The 20,882-nt window shown below is 43.0% G+C and overlaps 1 protein-coding gene across 7 annotated transcripts; it reads right to left on the bottom strand.

Moving 5' to 3' along the window:
• Positions 1-1,726: 1,726 nt before the first annotated feature.
• On the bottom strand, positions 1,727-19,775 carry msl1a (MSL complex subunit 1a). 7 transcript variants are annotated; one of them, XM_078529284.1, is made up of 10 exons: positions 18,953-19,727; positions 16,493-16,646; positions 15,483-15,706; positions 13,664-14,043; positions 10,134-10,198; positions 8,177-8,248; positions 6,150-6,217; positions 4,582-4,706; positions 4,283-4,355; positions 1,727-3,098 (listed from the first exon to the last, which is right to left on the bottom strand). In XM_078529284.1, exons 2-10 carry the CDS (start codon positions 16,637-16,639, stop codon positions 3,008-3,010), a joined length of 1,245 nt encoding a protein of 414 aa, XP_078385410.1. In that variant the 5' UTR covers positions 16,640-16,646; positions 18,953-19,727; the 3' UTR covers positions 1,727-3,007. The 7 variants fall into 7 exon arrangements, with proteins under 7 accessions (XP_078385410.1, XP_078385409.1, XP_078385406.1 ...); XM_078529283.1 differs by lacking the exon at positions 18,953-19,727 and adding an exon at positions 18,453-18,621; XM_078529280.1 differs by lacking the exon at positions 16,493-16,646 and having other exon boundaries at positions 18,953-19,775.
• Positions 19,776-20,882: the final 1,107 nt, after the last annotated feature.

The raw sequence follows: 20,882 nt of genomic DNA, 5'->3' as shown, positions 1-20,882 counted from the left end.
GATTTGAACTATGATTTGACGATTTTTAAAAATCATTCATGGGGCTTGGGCATCGCGGGCTAGGTCAGCATTTATTGTCCATCCCCAATTGCCCTTGCTCAGAGGGCATTTTTTTTTTAATAAGAGTCAACCACATTGCTGTGGGTCTGGAGTCACGTGGGCTAGAGCAGGTAAGGACAGCAGATATCCTTCCTTAAAGGATATTAGTGAACCAGATGGGTTTTTACAACAATCGGCAATGGTTTCATGGTCATCATCAGACTTTTATTGAAATCAAATTTCGAACCCATGTCCCCAGAGAATTATAAAAGCAGAAAATGCTGGAAAAACTCAACAGGTCTGACAGCATAGACCATAGAAAAGTTACAGCACAGAAGGAGGCCATTCAGCCCATCTTGTCCATGCCAACCCAAGGACACACAGGTGCCCTTTCTAATCCCACCTTTCTGCACCCGGCCCATAGCCCTGCAGCTTACAGCACTTAAGGTGCAGATCCAGGTACTTTTTAAAAGAGTTAAGTTTCTGCCTCTACCACCAACTTGGGCAGCAAATTCCAGACACCCACTACCCTCTGTGTAAAAAAGTTCTTCCTCATGTCCCCCCTACACCTTCTGCCACTTATCTTGAATCTATGTCCCCTGGTTCTAGAATTCTCCACCAAGGGAAACAATTTTATCCTGTCCACTCTATCTATTCCCCTCATAATTTTGTACACCTCAATCAAGTCACCTCTCAGCCTTCTTTGTTCTAAAGAAAACTCCAACCTATCCAATCTCTCCTCGTAGCTACACTTTTCTAACTCTTGCAGCATCTGCGGAGAGAGAAACAGAGTTAACTTTTTAAGTCCGCATGACTTTTTTTTCTGAAGTGTCATACAGACTCGAAATGTTAACTCTATTTCTCTCACCACAGATGCTGTCAGACCTGCTAAGTTTTTCCAGCATTGTCTGTTTTTATTTCAGATTTCCAGCATCTGCAGTATTTTGCTTTTATCTCAAGTACATTACCCTGGGTCTCTGGAATACTAGTCCAGTGATAATATCACTATGCCACCGCCTCCCCTTGTTGGCATCCACCATCCATCCCCACACCAAGTTGTAGCTGACCATCACAAACGGCTACTCCAAGGACGTCAGGCTCTTGGAACTATAATATCAAATTAATCAGAGGTTGCTCAGCTCAATAGTAGCACTCTCACCCGAATCAGAAGGTTCTGGGATCATATCTCATTGCAGGACTTAAAAAGAAAATTATCTAGACTGCCATTTCAGTGCAGCAGTGATGCATTCTCTCACCAGGTGTTACAGCATGTCTACACATGCAGACAAGATTGCTCGTGCATATGTCAAAGAGCAGGTGGCCTGGCCAACATTCTTCCCTCAATCAATGCCACTAAGACAAACAAACAATCTAGTAATTGATTGCTGTGTGCAAACTGCATCTCTATCCAACAAAACAGTCAAGTAAATCATCGGCTCTGTAATATTTTGGGATGCTCCAGGTCATGAAAGACACTATATATAAGCAAAAAAGTCATCTTCCTAATTGTTACTTTCAAGAAAGCCAACAAAAGAAAGGGGTGTTTGGAAATGCTGGTGATTTGAACTTTTATCACCAAAGAAGGGAGTTGCTTTTCTTGCAAGTTCACAGCAAATATATTCTGGATACTAAACATAAAATGGTTCTGTGCAAGTATGACAAGTTTACTCAAGGAAAATAACAGGAGTACAGAAGTTACCTGCCATGTTTATTTGTGCATCCACCAAAACATAAGTTACAACATTCAAACTGGAGGGTTTTAAAAAAAAACGAACTACACAGAAATTTTCCTGGAAGGATTGCTGATACCCTTCCTTTCAGGCCTAGTGAGTTCATAATCTGAAAGGGGATAGTGCTGGGGAAAAATAAATCTAATTTAGCATCCAGTGATGCATCAACCACAAGTTGGGCAAAGCATGAATCAGAACAATTCAAAGCATTCCCTCCTTTAATCCTCAGGCCAACAGGTAAAACCACTACCAACGGAATTTTCCATTCCTCTTCTCTATCACTATGGTCTACCTATTGTTCCCCGCCCTCCTCCTCTCACGGCTGACTCTTGAGGTGTACGTTGTGGTTTTACATCTACGGGATTCTGAGCCATTTAAAATAAAATTTCACTTTAAAAAAGGCCCTTAACTGTAAAAAAAAACAAATGGAAAATCCCCCCTGGGATCAGCTAGATTCAAACAGGTTCCCGAAGTGAAAGGACATTTTTTTTTTTTTAGTTTGTACAATTCCTTCATCAGCTAAAAGACCCTCTGCTTTCTCTCTCTGGGCTGAAGCTCAACGTGGGTTCCATATCATCCACTGTGAGAACAAAGACATTTACATCTTCTGCTTAGCCCACTTTCCAGCTTGGGTCCCAGCATTTATAAGAGACAGTGGTCTGTCACGTTGAATTAGTTAATGCTCCCCCAGGCTATAACAAATGTTGGTAATTACCAGGTCTGAACTACAGGTTCAGTAAGCTGACAAAAGGGATACCATCTCTTTAATATGTTGTCTTAGTCTTGTTAGGACAGGTATTATCTGGAAAAAACACAAATAACCGATTCGGAGAAGCTGAGCTGTTTGCAACATTTTTACGTAACAAACTTTTTTTTTTAAAAAAAGGTGCAAGATTGCTGTACAAGATCTCAAATCTTTCTGTACACGGTCAAATTTGCAGAATGGACTAAAACAGACCAAAACTCACTGTCCGAATTCAACAGACAAATACAGGAAAAATAATTGATTTTCACTTCAATAAGAGAAGCGAAAGTATAAAGGCAAGAGATGAGACTATTCAGTTATTGATATAGCGACGATCAATTATAAACATCAATATAAACACTGAATGAGATCCATCAGGCAGGTGGTCCTTTGGAAAACCCACAGAGCTCTCTGCCGGTTGGCATCCTAAGTGCTGGCTTGCAGTACAGTTTGCAACTCGGCAGTATACAAGTCAAATTTTTGTCCAAAGCATCTATTTGCGGCATGTTCGATGTGGCGTCTGTTTCTTCTGTATGTCTATCCTGCACCTACTGCGTTCATCCAACCACGGTAACTCAAAGTTCCTGCAGAGAAGCAGAACAGGTAAGTCTCAGGCAGTTTTACTTTGGGGTTATACAGGTCTTCCTTTCAAATGCAACTTTATCCTCTTTTTAAGGAAAGGTGCTCATTTCCAAACTGCTTACCGTACCTTCCAGAACACGATGCCAACTCATCTCTTGGGATGATCCCAGATCACCCATGTCAGCCCCAACCACCATTGCTGCAGGAGGGGATGCCTGGACCCAGGTGATTTAATACAAGATGAGGGGGTAATGTATGGAAAATATAATTTGTATATCTTGAGAATGGTTTGCTTTCTGATAGTATTCAGCTGGTTTTTTTTTTAAAAAGTGTTCAACTACATTACATAGAGAAAGCAACTGGAAAATTTTACATAATCAAAAGAATTACTTACATGCACAAGGCAGTTGTAGATGAATGAGGCTATTTGGCCCATCTACCTCATCAATCCAGAAAGAACCTTCATTCTTCCTATGGCAACATCCAACTGTTTCTTATATGACTCAAGGGTTTTTTTTGTTTTTGCATTCACTGCTCTACTTGCCAGTCCATTCCATACATTGATCATGGTGCGTGAAGAATTTTCTGGATACATCAGTTTTAACTTTGCCTCTTATTAGTTTGAACCTGTGTTGTTTTGTCAATACAGTTTAATTTGTATTTTAGATTTAGCTTTTCTATACTATTCACATATGTCTTTATATGTCATCCAAGCTGATTCACTGTTGGACAGCCAAATTTCCCCTGTATCTTATGATGATGATCCCTCTAGAATTATGGGATTACAATTCCTGGCTCTCCCCTATACTTCCATTCTTGGTAAAAACAAATATCATATGCAAATGGTTTGGCCTACCCAATCCAACTTTTAGCTAATGTAGTCCCCATAACACAAAACAACACTAGTTCACCAGTCTCGTTCATAGAGGCCATATGATGGCTAACACAAGGACTGGAAATATTTTCATTGTGGTGCAGTAGAGGATGTTTTGTTGAAGTTGGGGCTTTGGGGTTGGGGGAACAGAGCAGACAGAGCTTTTTATTCTTCATCTTGATCATAAAAATACACATTAAAAAGGTTCAATGTATCAACAACTCATCAAATCACAACGTTAGGCACTGAATTGACATTATAGCACATAGAGAAATCAGGTCATTTTACTGCATGCCGTCAAAACAAACTTACTGTTGTGATAACTTAGGTAGAGGTCTCCCAAAAGCCACCACGGGTAGAAATGGGGTAATTACCAGAGATTCCACTATGGAGTAAGGAGAAAACAATTACTTACTATTGCACACCCGAAATATTAAGATCCATTTTTAAAATAAAGTTCAAATTTGTTGGGGGGTCACTTGTAGTTTACCAAGGTTCTTTTTCCCCCTAGAACTGGAAATGAGTGGCCCATTTGTGAAGTTTTTCTCTTCAACACACCTAGAAGCCGATATTATCTATTATTGTTTGGAATTCACGGTACTTAAACCTACCATCATCGGGTTCAGGGAAAAAGGACAGTATTTCTGGTTCTGATTCCTGAATTCCTTTCTTTTTATACATCCGCAGTTGCAAACGTTGTAGCAGCCTTTGTTCCCTGATCCGTTGAATATCCCACCTGAAGGAAAAGGAAAACACAATACAGAGATTACAGATACCAACAGATGGGTACACAATTTTACCTGCAGTCGTGCCACAATGTGCTCCACAGCTCCTAGAGCTGTGGAGTTTGCCCACTTACACTATAGGGTAAATTCCAAAGCACCAGCCCCAGGGAATAACTGCAGGTCTCTGCTGGTGTACATGGTCAGAAAGATTAACAGTAGCCAGTGCTGCTGAGGTCTTCCATTTACATTAACTGCTGCCCTAGGGGACAATCCTGGAAAGCTATCTCCTCCAGCAGCAACAGAGATAAATCCTTCACATTATAATGCTGCCATCAAAATCCAGGCTGTAAGAGCAGTGCTGAAATACTAATTTAAAAAATCTCAAACAACAGTTAAATGGATCATAATCATAAAATTAATTCTCACTTTTCCCACCGTGTATTCCATATGGTGAACCTCAAACTGTTTTTTCTTTTTGCAGTACTGAAGTCTTAAAAATCCACTTAAAAAAGATTTACAATGGATATGCAGGGGAACTGATTGTACAACATTTTTAAAATAAGCTTTCAGGTGGCAACTTTTTTTTTTAAGATTATCCCAAATATAACCAAAATTTTTTGATATGACACGTGGCAAAACGGCTCACATGTGAACATAATGGATTCAAAGTCTCTTAAAGTGTGTGGAAATAACCTTGCCTAGAAACACCTTCTGTGCTGCTGTGATAAGTAGGACAATAGGATTAGGGCTTCCCCTTATCCCCAGTGGACAATTGTACTAGTTCTCAGCCTAGCCTCCAGACTGTGTTTCTCACAATTGGAAAGTGTTCCATGTCAGTAGAATAAGAAGACATCTGCTGGAGAGAAAATAGGCATCACCCCTGCCTCTTAAAGCACACCTACAATTTTTTTGAGAACACAGAGCACTTAGTGGACTAGTCCGAGATGCATAGACTGATCCTGCTTTCCTGAGTAACTATCAGCATGGATGTAGAAAGGCAGAAATAATAATGTGGGATAAAATAAAAAAGGTTTTAAGCCCAATTTCTGAAAAATGTAATTTATTGCTTTAATGTGTGAAATTCCTCTCAACGGCAGAGGAACACAGAGCTTCCTCTAATCTGACAAAATAGTATTTCAAAACTCGCATGTTTCAAAGTTGCAACCCTCGTAATTATATTAGAAGTTAGGGAAAATAGACAGTTTCCATTTTCTTGATTGTGGAATTCATCCCATAGTCTTTATAATAGCTTTAGGGAAATCTGGTGAACATTGTGGAAAACAGCAAGGCTTGAACTCCAGTACACTGTTTCAATACACATGGCCAAGTTTGTGACAGAAAGTATGCTTCATTTAGTGAATAACTGGCCAAAACATAAGCTGGTCCTAAAATTGGCAACGTTCCTTTCATCATTTAAAGTACAAAGTCCTCAGGTACACTGGGATGTCAATTACCTTTTCCTTCTTTTCTCATCAAGCTCAAGCTTTGCATGTCGCTTTGCAAACACACAGTCGTCTAAATTCTAAAATAAATAAAATAAGTTAGTGAACTAGTCCACTTTCAAAGCACTATAGATAATATTTCCAAATTTCCGCGCAATTCAGTTGAACCAGCCTGCAATGGTGGCAGTCAAGATGGCTGTCAACAAACTGTTAATGGATGTAGCCTGGGTGACGAGGGTGAGGAAAACAAAATAACAGCAACATCTGCTTGACAGGGAAAGTGTTACTATAAGCAATCCACATTTAGATCACTTGTATGGAAACAGACATTTACACAAAGCGATACCAGTGGTCTTTATTCATTATAGTACACACGCACACACACACACACAAATGTTTCCATTTCAGGGCTGACCATAATTTATTCATGCTTTTATCATTTGAGAATTTTCTGGTCAGCCTCACTAAGATAACCACAACACATTGGTATCCTAATCATTTCTTCTCACATTCAACATTTTGTGGAAATTTCAGGCATCAAGTTTCTCCAATAATATGCTGTTTTTCTACAATATTACACGCTCAGTAAGGCTCCCATGCAAAAATATTTGGAGGTCAACAGAATCACATCAATTTGGTAAAATTGAAATAGCAAGAAATTAGTTTTAGAAGTATTAACTAATGTTTCATTAGCTGATCCCATTTGGATGTTCCATTTCCTGACTTCTACACAGTGACCACCCCTAAAGAAAATACATGAACGGGGACATCAGATAAGGACAGAACTATGATGCAATACATAGTCTGTGATGGCCATCTGGCATGCATCATGAAGCTCTACAAATTAATGAAAAGTCACTTTGGGCAAGGAAAGCAAGCACTGTTGGTGCAAATGTACTCCAATGATGGATTCAGTGACTACAGGAGGCGAGAAAGGATCTCTTGCCATTGTAGATAGGAAGAGCACCTAAAGTCATACTTGCAACTAAGTAGTACACAGGGCTTTGGAAACCATTGGGGCTGTCATCTCAAGCATCCTACACGAGTGTGGCAGCACGGGAAAAAAAGAGAACTGACTGCTTTGAAGAATGTTATAATTCAAATGCATCTGTTAAAATGCATACAAATTACTAACATTACTGTTATTGACACTCCAGTTCCACCTGCTACACCAGACACTATATTCTGTGGGAGATGTTTTAACTGATAATGAAAGCAAAACAAGGGCCCAGAATCTGATGAAATTAATACTAGCAAAATTAACAAAATAAATAGATAGTCCAATGTTGGCACTGGAAAGGTCATGATCAATGCCTTGCGTATGAATGTGCAATCTCGATACTTCCCACATTATTAGGAATGCCCAGTACACATTTCCAAAACTGGTCTTTTAATCTCTCGAGGCACAGTCTGAAAACTGCACCAGTGAAATCTACTCTCTTCACCTTTTAAAAAAAATGCAAAGACTGTGTAGTTCATCTTTAAGCCAAATGGTGTTTTCCCTGCTATAGCGGATCCAGATGATTTGGTCATACAGACACTCCTAATGGAAAAGCATATCCTCTGATGCCGCCAATAGCTGTTTTCTGTCATAAATCAGGGGGAAAAAAAACAAAATATCTGAAGCACCTTCCAATTCCTATGAAGCACTGCAGTTTTGTAAAGCATATATAGTGTGGAGGGGAGAAAAAAAAACACGTGGATTATCAAATTCAGTACACAAGCAGCCTGTGCCTTTTGATGATGTTCATATTGTGACGTATAGAAGAGTGAGGGCCACATCTACTACTCAAGGGCTCTTCATACTTTCAATCGTTTGCTGACTTTCTATCTGTTTAAAGCATCAAAATTTGTATGCCAAGGGTTAAATTGTTTAGGAACAATTGGGTACATTAGCATTTAACAAAGTTTGAAAACAATCTTATTCCCTTTTCACTGAAAAATAGTGATGTCTTTCCTTTGGGATTTCTCTTAACCGGAGAGAAATGAGACCTCCAGAAGGGGGACTGCATTAGTGCTCACAATGGCAGACATTTTACCTCAAGGATATTCTTTGTCATGTTGTAATGTTGCAGCAGCATATTCCTGCCACTAGAGGTTCTCCTAGTTATCTGTGGAAACAGAATTCCTTTACTGCCAGGCGACCAATCCTGTTGCATTGCAACATTACAGCAGTATCATGGATCTGAAAATTGTTCACTGATAATCTCAGTAATCATACCAGACCTCAATTTTCACTACATAATGTGGCTTCAGTTTGTACAAGTTAGCTGGTGTAGGAAATCTCAAACCATGAATTTCATGTATTTTACAGTGAAAATGTATAGTCATTTTATGTTGCAAACATTTGAAAAGACTCCAAAAAAAAGGAAACCCAACTCAGTATTGAGTTAAAAACTGCACCAGCAGCAGCCAGGTACCTTCCCAATAGTGACAGTGCCTGTTTCTCATCTAGATGGCCACTGACTGATGCAACTGATAAACCAAGACAGATAATCAGTTCTATCTGCCATAGCCACCAAGATGGTGGAGCATCTTCATTTAATCTCCTCCGTCAAATAGAGTAGCAACCTTTTATTTTTAAGATCATCGCAATCATGAAAGAGGAGGAGGAGAATTAACACAAGCCTTGAATTGGGGTGCAGTTATTCCATTTCTTAACAGCAAACAACTAGCAGTCACACAGCCCATTTCACATAGCAAAATGTGTCACAGCTCTTTACATTGTGTGGTTCAGAGGTGGGGGTTGGGGAAGCAGTGGACACTAAGCAGCAAGAGGAAGTGACTATGTTTCAATGTGCAAATATTGAAAAAGCTCAAAGTTTGGGAGGGAGGAAAGCCGAAAGAGTTTGGAAGTAAATTGAAGAATGCATAAGCCTGTTGCTGCCAGGAATTAATTTTATAATTAATTTCCCACGAAGTTTCAAAAATTACCTTTTTTATTTCAAAAATTGTCACTTTCAATTAATTTCAACCACTTTTGGATCAGAGGGCATTAAAAAGGGGTACTCTACAAAAGTAGAAAAAACTGTAGCTTTTGTTCTCCTTCAGCTGTATACCTGAAGGCACTACCTCACAAACTCTGGCCTGGTCCACAATAAAGGTTATTTTTTATTCCTTTCCCACCCTCCAAGGTCACCACACAATCCACATTTTCAAGAAGCTCAATGCAAACTGGAGGAACAGCACCGCATCTTCCGACAAGGCATTTTACAGCCTTCCGGACCGAATGTTGAGTTCGACAACTTTAGATCATGAACTCTCTCCTCCATCCCCACCCCCTTTCCGATCCCCCCTTTTCCAATAATTTCTATATATTTTTCTTTTCCCACCTATTTCCATTATTTTTAAATGTATTTCCATCCATTGTTTTACCTCTACCTTTTAGCCTATTTCGATCCCTTCCCCCCACCCCATCCCCACTAGGGCTATCTGTACCCTGCTTTCTACCCTTAATGTCACCATTAGCACATTCCTTAGCTAATATCACCACCGTCAACACCTCTTTGTCCCTTTGTCTATCTCCGCCTATCACTGGCCCTCTATCCAGCTGAACCTGTCCCACCCCCCCTTAAATCAGCTTATATTTCACCTCTTTTCTATTTTTCCTTAGTTTTGGTGAAGAGTCATACGGACTCGAAACATTAACTATATTCCTCTCCGCAGATGCCGTCAGACCTACTGAGTTTTTCCAGGTATTCTTGTTTTTGTTTCGAATTTCCAGCATCCGCAGTATTTTGCTTTTTTCAAAAAGGTGGCCTGAATGCTGCCGACATATTCAGTCATAACAGATGAGCTGGATCAATCAGTTGGGGTAGCGTTGGGGTGCAGTGTGTAGCCACCCCAGGGTGCAATGACCAACCAGAGCTGGGTCCTATTTATCTAAGCCAATTCATCAAGTGAAAGTGCTCGAGATAAAATACAAAAATCAGCCTGGAAAGCAACAAAAACAAAAGACAAGTCACCATTAGATGCTCCCACACTTTGTTGCTGTACCTCAATTATTTCATCGGGTTGCAGGTCTACGAGGGGTTCCGCCGAGTGTTCTTTCCAGGATGGAACTACAAAGAAAAGATTTAAGGAAAGAAAAAGACCAGGTTTAACGTCTGCTTCTAATCACTTCACTGGGCTCAGTCAAGCTTACTCTCAGTCAGCATTGTCGATACTGTGCAGAGTGGGACCTATTACCCATTATTCAAACCACAATACTTCCTGCCTTTGATCAAAAACTAAACCACAAAATCAGGGACCTAGTCCACAAAAATCAGGAATGCTGGTGGGTGTGGCATCTTGTGCATCAATTTTCACATCCCTGTGGCACAGTCACCCACCTCTGTAACCCTTATCCCTGAGGGTATTTTGGTGTTTTGTTTCACAAGTATCAAAAACAAGACAGGAATATTCTACTTCTTTGTTCCAGCCAAACACAGCAAGCTTTCAAATTGAAAGAGAGCTCTGTTGGACTCTGCCACAATTCAGAATTTAATAAAAGGCTGCTCTGGTCAATCATTAAAAAAAAACAAATCACACCGGGAGATAAAGGCTGTGAAGCATCACTCCAATATGGATGCGTAGGGCTCTGCTTTTCCCAACAGCAGGAAACAGACTTCGCTTCCTGCTTCTACTGTCCTGAAAATTGAGCTGCCTTGTGAACTGGGCCAAGTCTGCATTTCTGGATGCAGTGTAAAGGTGGCAGCAAAAATACTTTTCTTCCTGGCTGTGGGATTTGCAGTTCAGCACTTCCTTCCCCACCTCCCCAGAAAAACAATGCTACAGATTCTACAGTTTGAATACAACAGCTTTGTAATAGCCCCATCTGTATAATATTCTCCCATATTCTCTGCCTGGGGAACCAAAGTTTACAAATCTGGGTGCATTCTGCACAGGCAGGACAATATTTTAAAAAACAGCACTGCTTCAGCTCACCCACTAGCTCAGTGAGATTATCTATGGAAGTAGCTGAGCAACTCATAGTTGCAAGGTTGTAAGTGTAAATCTCCAGCCTTGCTGAAATCAGGCGATAACAGCCAGGACAACATTTGCCTTCAGGACCGTGGGTTAGGGAGTGAGGATGATAGGCATACTTTTGGTGGCTCTTCAGTGACCCCATGCACTAGAGATACACGTGGTGGAAGCTGAGGGACGATAGGGCCCGTCTCGGCCATACAGCCTCACTGACAATCACTGTACCCCATTTTTGAACACGGTGTTGAAGTTCTCATTTTTTCCCCCCACATTCATGGGATGTTGGCTTCGCTGGCAGGGCCAGCACTTATTGCCCATCCCTAGTTGCCCTCAAGAAGGTGGTGGTGAGCTGCCTTCTTGAACCACTGCAGTCCATGTGGTGTAGGTACACTCACAGTGCTGTTAGGGAAGGAGTTCCAGGATTTTGACCTAGCGACAATGAAGGAACGGTGATATATTTCCAAGTCAGGATGGTGAGTGACTTGGAGGGGAACTTCCAGGTGGTGGTGTTCCCATCTATCTGCTGCCCTTGTCCTTCTAGATGGTAGCGGTCGTGGGTTTGGAAGATGCTGTCGAGGGAGCCTTGGTGAATTCCTGCAGTGCATCTTGTAGACGGTACACACTGCTGCTACTGTGTGTCGATGGGGGAAGGGAGTGAATGTTTGTTAATGTGGTGCCAATCAAGCAGGCTGCTTTGTCCTGGACGGTGTCAAGCTTCTGCAGTGCTGTTGGAGCTGCACTCATCCAGGCGAGTGGGGAGTATTCCATCACACTCCTGACTTGTGCCTTGTAGATGGTGGACAGGCTTTGGGCAGTCGGGAGGTGAGTCACTGGATTCCTAGCCTCTGGCCTGCTCTTGTAGCCACAGTATTTATATGGCTAGTCCAGTTCAGTTTCTGGTCAATGGTAACCCCCCAGGATGTTGATAGTGGGGTATTCAGTGATGGAAATGCCATTGAACGTCAAAGGGTGATGGCTGGATTCTCTCTTGTTGGAGATGGTCATTGCCTGACATTTGTGTGGCACAAATATTACTTGCCACTTGTCAGCCCAAACCTGGATATTGTCCAGGTCTTGCTGCATTTGGACATGGACTGCTTCAGTATCTGAGGAGTCATGAATGGTGGTCAACATTGCGCAATCATCAGCGAACATCCCCACTTCTGACCTTATGATGGAAGGAAGGTCATTGATGAAGCAGCTGAAGATGTTTGGGCCGAGGACACTACCCTGAGGAACTCCTGCAGTGATGTCCTGGAGCTGAGATGACTGACCTCCAACAACCACAACCATCTTCCTACGTGCTGGGAATGACTCCAAACAGCAGAAAGTTTTCCCCCTCCCCCCAATTCCAATTGACTCCAGTTTTGCTAGGGCTCCTTGATGCCACACTCTATCAAATGTTGCCTTGATTTCAAGAGCAGTCACTCTCACCTCACCTCGGGAGTTCAGCTCTTTTGTCCGTGTTTGAACCAAGGCTGTAATGAGGTCAGGAGCTGAGTGGCCCAGGCAGAACCCAAACTGGACGTCAGTGAGCAGGTTATTGCAAAGCAAGTGCCACTTGACAGCACTGTTGATGATCCCTTCCATTACTTTACTGATAATCAAGGGTAGGCTGATGGGGCGGTAATTGACTGGGTTGGATTTGTCCTGCTTTTTGTGTACAGGGAATACCTGGGCAATTTTCCACATAGCCGGGTAGATGCCACTGTTGTAGCTGTACTGGAACAGCTTGGCTGGGGGTGCGGCAAGTTCTGGAGCACAAGTCTTCAGTACTATTGCCAGAATATTGTCGGGCCCATAGCCTTTGCAGTATCCAGTGCCTTCAGCCGTTTCTTGATATCACGTGGGGCGAAATGAATTGGCTGAAGACTGGCATCTGAGATGCTGGGGACCTCCAGAGGAGGTCAAGACAGATCACCCACTCGGCACTTCTGGCTGAAGATTGTAGCAAATGCTTCAGCCTTAACTTTTGCACTGATGTGCTGGGCTCTTCCATCATTGAGGATGGGGATATTTGTGGAGCCTCCTCCTCCAGTGAATTGTTTAATTGTCCACCACCATCCATGACTGGTGAACAAGTGTAATCGACCACTCGGATAAGTTACCAAAAGTTAAGTGGTCCTCATGTTACTATATCAGATAGGTTTCAAACCCTTCAGAAGACACTGAGAGGGGAATAAAAACACCAAAAGTGAGGTTATACTGATCAATCTGTGACACTTGAACTGTAGTCACGATCTCTACAGCTTTAAACAGAAGACAAGAGAGTTTTGCTACAACCTGATAGAGTGCAAGGTCTCCTCCAACGCACTGTGCTTATTAATGTAGAGGAATTACATTATCACAACTGGCATACCCTCACATTTAACAAAGCAAATAGATTGACAAACCACGCCAGAAAACAAATCTGAACCATTTCTCACCTTTCAGTTCTGTAACCAGTTTGCCAACAAAATACAAAAATAACATCTACTTAAAGACTTGGACTTTTCCCCTCATTAACAGGCCACTTATTGAAGGTATTAAGGCCTCTAGATTGCCGTGCTCTTTATACTAACTTGCCACAGTTTCTTCCTTCTTCGGTGAAGGCTCTCGCAGGGGAGAGGGTGACCGCTGATGCCACCGACACAGGTACATCTCAGTGGTACAGAGGTATGGCTCCTCTTCAATGTCATTAGAAATTGGCTGATCTTTGCTGGTGGGCAGACCTGGAGTCTTTAATGTGGTTGAAGGTTTGTAGACTCCCTCCGTTTGAGATTTGGATTTTTCTGGAGTTTCTTTACTTCGCAGTTCTCGTTTTGAAATTTTGTCAGGCAAAGGGCTGCAGGAGGCCTGTCGGAGTGGAGAGGATTTGGCCAGTTTTGTCCGCACTCTTGAGAATTCAGCTGCAAGCTTTTTCACTGGTGCTTTTCTTTCTGTTGTTCCTAGTGCTGATTTCCTGAATTTAATCAAAATTCATAAGTAGTTTAGTTTTCATAAAATTATTGGCCAAGATCTATGCTAAACACAATTCCATAGTCAGGACTACACCAGAGGCTCCTATTCTGTTGTTATTGCTGAGGGGGAGATAGAAGCTTCTATTTGCACAAAAAGCCTGTTATAGCAATTATTTTGTATTATTTTCTGGTAGGGGAGTACGATGCAATGCAATGTTAACAAATGCCATTGATTTAAGAAAAAGCAATGATCCTTCACCTCAGCCTGGTCATCCTAATAGAACACTCTCTAAGGCTTCAATTGTGTGCTGAGGAAGAGGGGAAAGGGGCAAGAGAGGAAGTATCAGAACGATGGTTAATTTGATCTACTAGAAGTAAAATGACGGGTAAGATTTGTATCATCCTTAAAGCTTTTTATATTGCAATGTGGGACCTACTGACAAAAAATCACATTACCTGCACTAGTAACAGTGACCTAGTGGTGCTATGAATAAGATTCCTTATTTCTCTACTGCCTCAGATCAGACACTGAATTTCTAGCATCTGGTGAATTTCTAGTCCTTCAACAACACAGCAATTTTTACTGGCGTTCAGCTTTGCTGTTGAGTGAGATACTCTACCTGAATAAAGGAGAGGGATCAATGTGGGGGCTTTTATCTTGACCCATTTTTTAACCTTTCCTCAGAAATTATGGCCAGCCAGCCAGCACAGGAGAGAGCTGCACTAAGTAACAAGGTCAAACAAAAAGACAAAAGTACAACTTTTATTTAGTGCCTGATTAAAAATTGAGATATGACAAAACGAGAGAAAAATCCTTGAAAAACCAGCACCTCAACCCCTCCCTGCGGAGTAAAAAGGACTTGGACTAGGAATGCCAGATTTCTAGGATCCCGAAAAAGCCATTAGAACCAAAAAGGGCCGTACTTGATTGATCTTAACCCACCCATTCAGATTCCCAGCATTCCTTTCAATTCCCTCTCCCATCACAAGGAGAACCAATTCCTACTTCACCGTAAAATATTAGAGGAATCCTTCAACTTAAATGGATGCACGTGGATAAGTTACTATAACATGAATCGTCAAATGCCAGTCTAAAGCAAACTGTCTTTAGAGAAATTGCACCATAAATTACCCCGTTGCCATGGTGACCATGATAGCTCATTCAATAAGTGCTGTATTTTTGAAATACTGAACCACCAGTTATAATGGATCAGGCATTTTGTACTTCAGTTTGAGTGTTATTTTCACAATTTAAGACTTCTATAAGGCATTTTCTTTCTTGTAATCCAACATTTGTCAAATTTGATTGATGGGTAGGCGGTGGGAGGAATATACCTGCTATTTACTACAAATTACAAACGACTTACTAGCAACTCCACACACCACCTTCAGCAAAACTATTAAACTAAATTCGAGAGTCCACCTACAAAGTATGGAGTACCTTTTGTAACCCTTCCCAGAGTGTGTTTCCATTCGATTACCCTGCATCTGAACAAGAGGTTGTTCAGGGGTGATCTGTTGATACTCTGTCTGGATTTTCTCCACTTCCGTTGCATTCTTCTCCTCCGTCCCGTCCACAGTTTGTACAAAGCGGTGCTTGTCCTTTTCATTTTCTTTTTTCACCAGCTGCATCCTCCTTTCCATGCGCTCAAGGCGAGCCAGAAGCTATATTAAGAAAAAATTGAAGACCTGAAGTGCCTTGTATTTTAAAACAGGAATTCCCAATATTAATCGGACAATCTCCACAGAATTGCACATAGGTTGCCAAAACCAAGCACGGTCTTCAGATGAAGCAGGAATACTGAGTAGGAGATAATGCAACCAGAGTATAACATGTAATTCAGCCCCCACTTTAAAAGTAATGTATTCGGTCCTTATTTTCATATTTCTCGAAGAAATTCCTATATCCATGTTTATAACTGAAACCATCTATGTAAACATATTTTGCTGTATTTACACCCTCCCACCAATGGTGCTGCTGTAACGCCTTCACTGGTTGAAAGGTGCGAATACAGTACAACAAATTTACATTGACAGTTTTCATTATAAATTCGGACACAGGAATTCATTATGTGTAAACCTGACAGGAAAATCAGACAATACATATTTACAATTAAAAAAAATCAGATAGCCAATACTGGAAATTCCAATAGGTCAAATCCAAAATATTAATTTTTCTGTTTATTCTCAGCATTTTCTGTTTTAGTCCGACTCTCCAGCGTTACTTTTAATTTTACTGAAACAATAAATCTAATGGTTGAAACTACATTACATAAAGATTAAGATACAATATGGCTGTTTATCACCTCCCCCCACTGATTTTTGTATAAAAACTGGATCTTTTTCAACTTTGTACAACTAGCAGTCTACAATCAGCTGCAAGTATTGTAATGTCTCGCGCCACTTGCAATTAGCTATTTCATGGTCATGACGATTGAAAAGTATACAAACCATTTTTAAACATTGGAGTCCCAAGATAAACTGAATTTCTGCTGCAGGGGACTGATTAGGTGCGTTCTTGAGGTATTGAAAGTGCAGTGCACAGCTTTTTATTTGATCATTTTTAAACCCTGAAGGAAACCGGTTTTGCCAGCTCATATAAAACCTGTAAATATAATGCTGCAGGTTTATTGTGGTCAGCTTTAGAAAAGTAAATAAATTCAAAATATTACAAAACATCTATTGAGCTATTTCCTTTGACTCAACATGCTATTTCCATGGGAAAAGTGCGCTGCTCCATAACAAACTTAAGTCCTTCGTCCCCATTCAAATATTAAGGTAAACACATTTCACCAGTGATGTTGAGTCTGCAGCTGATCCGACTTCCCCACTGGGATTTTTCCAAAAGTAATTTATCCTTGTAATACAATAGTTATTTGAGATATTCTTTCTGGGCAGAAGGTTAAGGTACTTAACCAACACATTTCCTTTTAACAGCCTTTCTAAAGTTTATTTTTGCATTCATTAACAAGGACAGAGAGATGGTGCATATTTGATTTCCGGTGCTATTGCCCACGTCAGACTAAATTACAAGGCTCGTGGTACTTTTGAGCTGTGGTCTGTGCTCACTAAGAACTGGATTGAGACAGTTGAAAGTCTTTTTTATATAGTACCCCTGCAAAAGGAGCAGGAAGAAGTCTTGTTCATCCCATCAAGCTGCAGTGAATTTGAACCCAGTTCAGTATTTAACCCAGCAATCCTGTTTGGTGCCCCTTCAATTTAATTTCCTTTTTAATTGAAAAATGAAGGGATATTCAACCACTTAATGTAGGCAAAGTAATCTTTTTTTTAAATAACATGCACCACTGTAAGAAAAAATCCTCACAGTCATATGAATCTTGATAATGCCACAAATCTTACTTTAATTCAAACCCAGCGATATTATCACTAGACTAGCGATCCAGAGACCCAGGGTAATGCCCTAGGGACCGGGGTTCAAATCCCACCATGGCAGATGGTGGGATTTGAATTCAAGAAAAAAAAAATCTGGAATTAAAAGTCTGATGATAACCATGAAACCATTGTCATAAAAATCATCTGGTTTACTAATGTCCTTTGGGGAAGGAAATCTTCCATCCTTACCCGGTCTGGCCTACAAACCCATAACAATGTGGTTGACTCTTAAATCCTTCTGAACAAGGGCAATTAGGGATGGTCAATAAATGCTGGCCTAGCCAGCGATGCCCAAATCCCATGAACGAATAAAAAAAATTCTGCAATACATCGTAACTTCTGTTGTTACAAACTTCAAGAAGCAGGTATTCATTGCAAGTTCAGTGTAACATTCTCATTATGAACATGCATCACAGTAATTAGTACAGAAGTTTCAAACCCACACAGTCCAATAATAGAAGACTTTTAGATCAGTCAGAATGTCTTTCCTTCTAGAAGCAGAATTGCTGAGCTTCTCAGAATTTGGGATTAATAATTTACCATTGGAACGTAATACTCTTCAGTAAAAAAATACTGCCAACCTCATAGATAACATCCATTATTGACATTTTGGTGTACAAAGCAGATTTCTAAGCAACTGTTTGCGCAGAACTGACTAAAATGAAACCAAAAATGGTTTGAGCACAAGGTGCACATTTGAGAGAAAGAACTAATGCTGCATCATTTTTAAGAGCAAGATTTCTTTTCAAATTAATGACAATTTGCCAAAATAAACTTACTGTCAGTGAACACGTTAGCATTATAACAAATTACACAGCTGACAGCACAATGTACTTGTGCCCATATTTATTCCTTAGATATAAATGAAGTCAGGTTTGGTGCATTAGATCATTCCAAATAAATACTCTATTGCAAAATAGACAATGTAACCAAGAAGTGCTCCGTATTGTATTGATGACGGGAACACAAACCATTCAGTATTATTCAATTCCCAAACAGAATAGTTGAAGCAACATACTTGTACATATGAGGCATCTCTGTAAATGGCAAAAATACTGAAGAGCACCATGGGCAGTGCTAATTAAGGCCTATATAGGGAAACATATGTGCAGAAATGTAGCATCTGAAGCCGCCCTTTCATCTGGGTTTTAAAGAAAGGAAAAAAGAAATGGAGCTCTCTTTCCCCCAAAGACTTTGAATTATAGGCCAGGCAGGAAGGGAGAGGGAGCTGGTTACGTCATCACTCCGCGACGAATTGGCCGTCCAGCTTGTCGCTCGCCCACCTCGCTGAAGCCCGTGGCAGCTTGGGAGATGTAGTCCTGGCGGTGACATCACGCCAACTGCTTACAATGGCCGGCGGGAGCATGAAGACTACAACTCCCGGAGAGCCCCGCGGCCCCAGCGACAGCCACCATTTTATACCATCTAAGATGGTTTCCCGATGCCCCAGCACCGAACCGCCCGTCATTGTTACCACCGGGCATTTTAATGCGCCTCCGCCATTTTATTTTTCCTCACCGTCTCTTTCTCGGCCTTCAGCTCGTCGATCTCCCTCTCCTTGAGCTGGAGCTGCTGCTGTTGCTGCTCGATCAGGTCGAGCTGCAGGAGGACGATCTGCTTGAGGCGGGCGCTCTGGCTGGGGCCCGGGCCCAGAGGCTGGGACGATGGCGGCTGCTGCTTCTTCACCTTCCCCCAGTGCAGAGCATCCAGGCCGGGCACGGCGCCTTCCCCGGGCCCGCCGCCGCCGCCTCGGCCCACACCGCCTCCATCTCCACCGGGGATCACGGCCGCTCCTCGGCCCCAGGGGCGGCTCCCTTTGGCCGCTCCGCCGTTCATCCTGCTGCGGCCGCCCTTGGAAGGGGTGAGATCCCCGCCGGGTCCGGGCACCTCTCCGCCCGCTTCATCCCCGCCTCCTCCTCCGCCGCCGTCCAGCTCCTTGGTCGCCGTCGAGTAGTCCGCCGCCCACTTCTCGGCCTCCGCCACCCCGCCCGGCTGCTTCAGCAAACCCGGCTTCATGGTCATGGCCTGCCGGGGTGTGAGCCGGCTGCCGCCCGGACCTGGCGGAGGCTCGCTCCCGGCCCGGCGGGCGGCCTGTCCCCGTTTCCTTCGGCGGCCGATTTCCCCTCAGAGGCTCGGAGCCGCGGGCTCGGGTTTGATTAGCGGCGCTGCGGCCGGCTGCTTTTATTCAGTGTCTTTTCTTTTATTATTATTATTGATGTCGTTCATTAATGTCTGTGCTTATCCCGTCCCCTCCACACTCTCCTCCCAGCCCCCTCCCCCCCCACCCCCGGCCCCTCGCTCCTTCCTCCCCTCCCGGTTTGTTTTTCCCCCTCGGCCTCCCGGACCCCGGCTACCGCGCATGTGCCGCCCGTACGCAGCCGCACGTCGCACGCACGGAGCACGTGGGAGGAAGTAATTGTTCGTTGACTATCATAGAGAGTGAGGGGCTCATTGACTATCATAGAGAGTGAGGGGGTTTCATTGACTATCACAGAGAGTGAGGGGGGCTCATTGACTATCATAGAGAGTGAGGGGCTCATTGACTATCATAGAGAGTGAGGGGGTCTCATTGATTATCACAGAGAGTAAGGGGGGCTCATTGACTATCATAGAGAGTGAGGGGCTCCTTCCCTATCATGGAGAGTGAGGGGGTCTCATTGACTATCACAGAGAGTGAGGGGGGCTCATTGACTATCATAGAGAGTGAGGGGGACACATTGACTATCACAGAGAGTGAGGGGCTCATTCCCTATCACGGAGAGTGAGGGTCTCATTCCCTATCACGGAGAGTGAAGGGCCCCATTCCCTATCATAGAGAGTGAGGGGGGCTCATTCCCTATCATAGAGAGCGAGGGGCCCCATTCCCTATCATAGAGAACAAGGGGCCCCATTCCCCATCACGGAGTGCGAGGGTCCCCTTTCCACATCATAGCGAGCGAGGGGCCCGTTCCCCATACGGGGAGTGAGGGGCACACCATGTTCCCCATAGAGGATGAGGGCTCACTCCTGCCCCCAACAGAGAGAGGCCCGTTCCCCACAGAGCGAGGGGCCCTCTCTGCCCCCCCCCCCACTCCATTCCCCACACAGAGAATGAGGGGCCCCTTGCTCCCCACACAAAGAGCAAGGGCCCCCCAGCCCCCCACACAGAGTGCAAGGGCTTCCCTGTGTCCCCCACAGAGAGCGAGGGGGGCCCCTTTCCCCTCACCCGTCCCCCACACAGAGAACGAAGGGCCCGTCCCATTCCCCACACAGAGAGCATGGGGACCGCCCCTCCTGTCCTCCACACAGAGAGCGAGTTGCCCGTCCCCCACACACACAGCAACAGGCCCATCCCCCAAACAGAGTGAGCGGCCCGCCCTCTGCCGACCCCCACACACAGAGCGAGGGTTCCCCTTTCCAAAATACAGTCTCAGAGCGATCCATACACTCTTTATTCCTGAGGGCTCTA

Source organism: Cetorhinus maximus, chromosome 25 (assembly GCF_964194155.1).
Source record: "Cetorhinus maximus chromosome 25, sCetMax3.hap1.1, whole genome shotgun sequence".
Lineage (NCBI taxonomy): Eukaryota > Metazoa > Chordata > Chondrichthyes > Lamniformes > Cetorhinidae > Cetorhinus > Cetorhinus maximus.
Note: the sequence above shows the minus strand (reverse complement) of the source record. Positions and strands in the feature narration are given on the sequence as shown.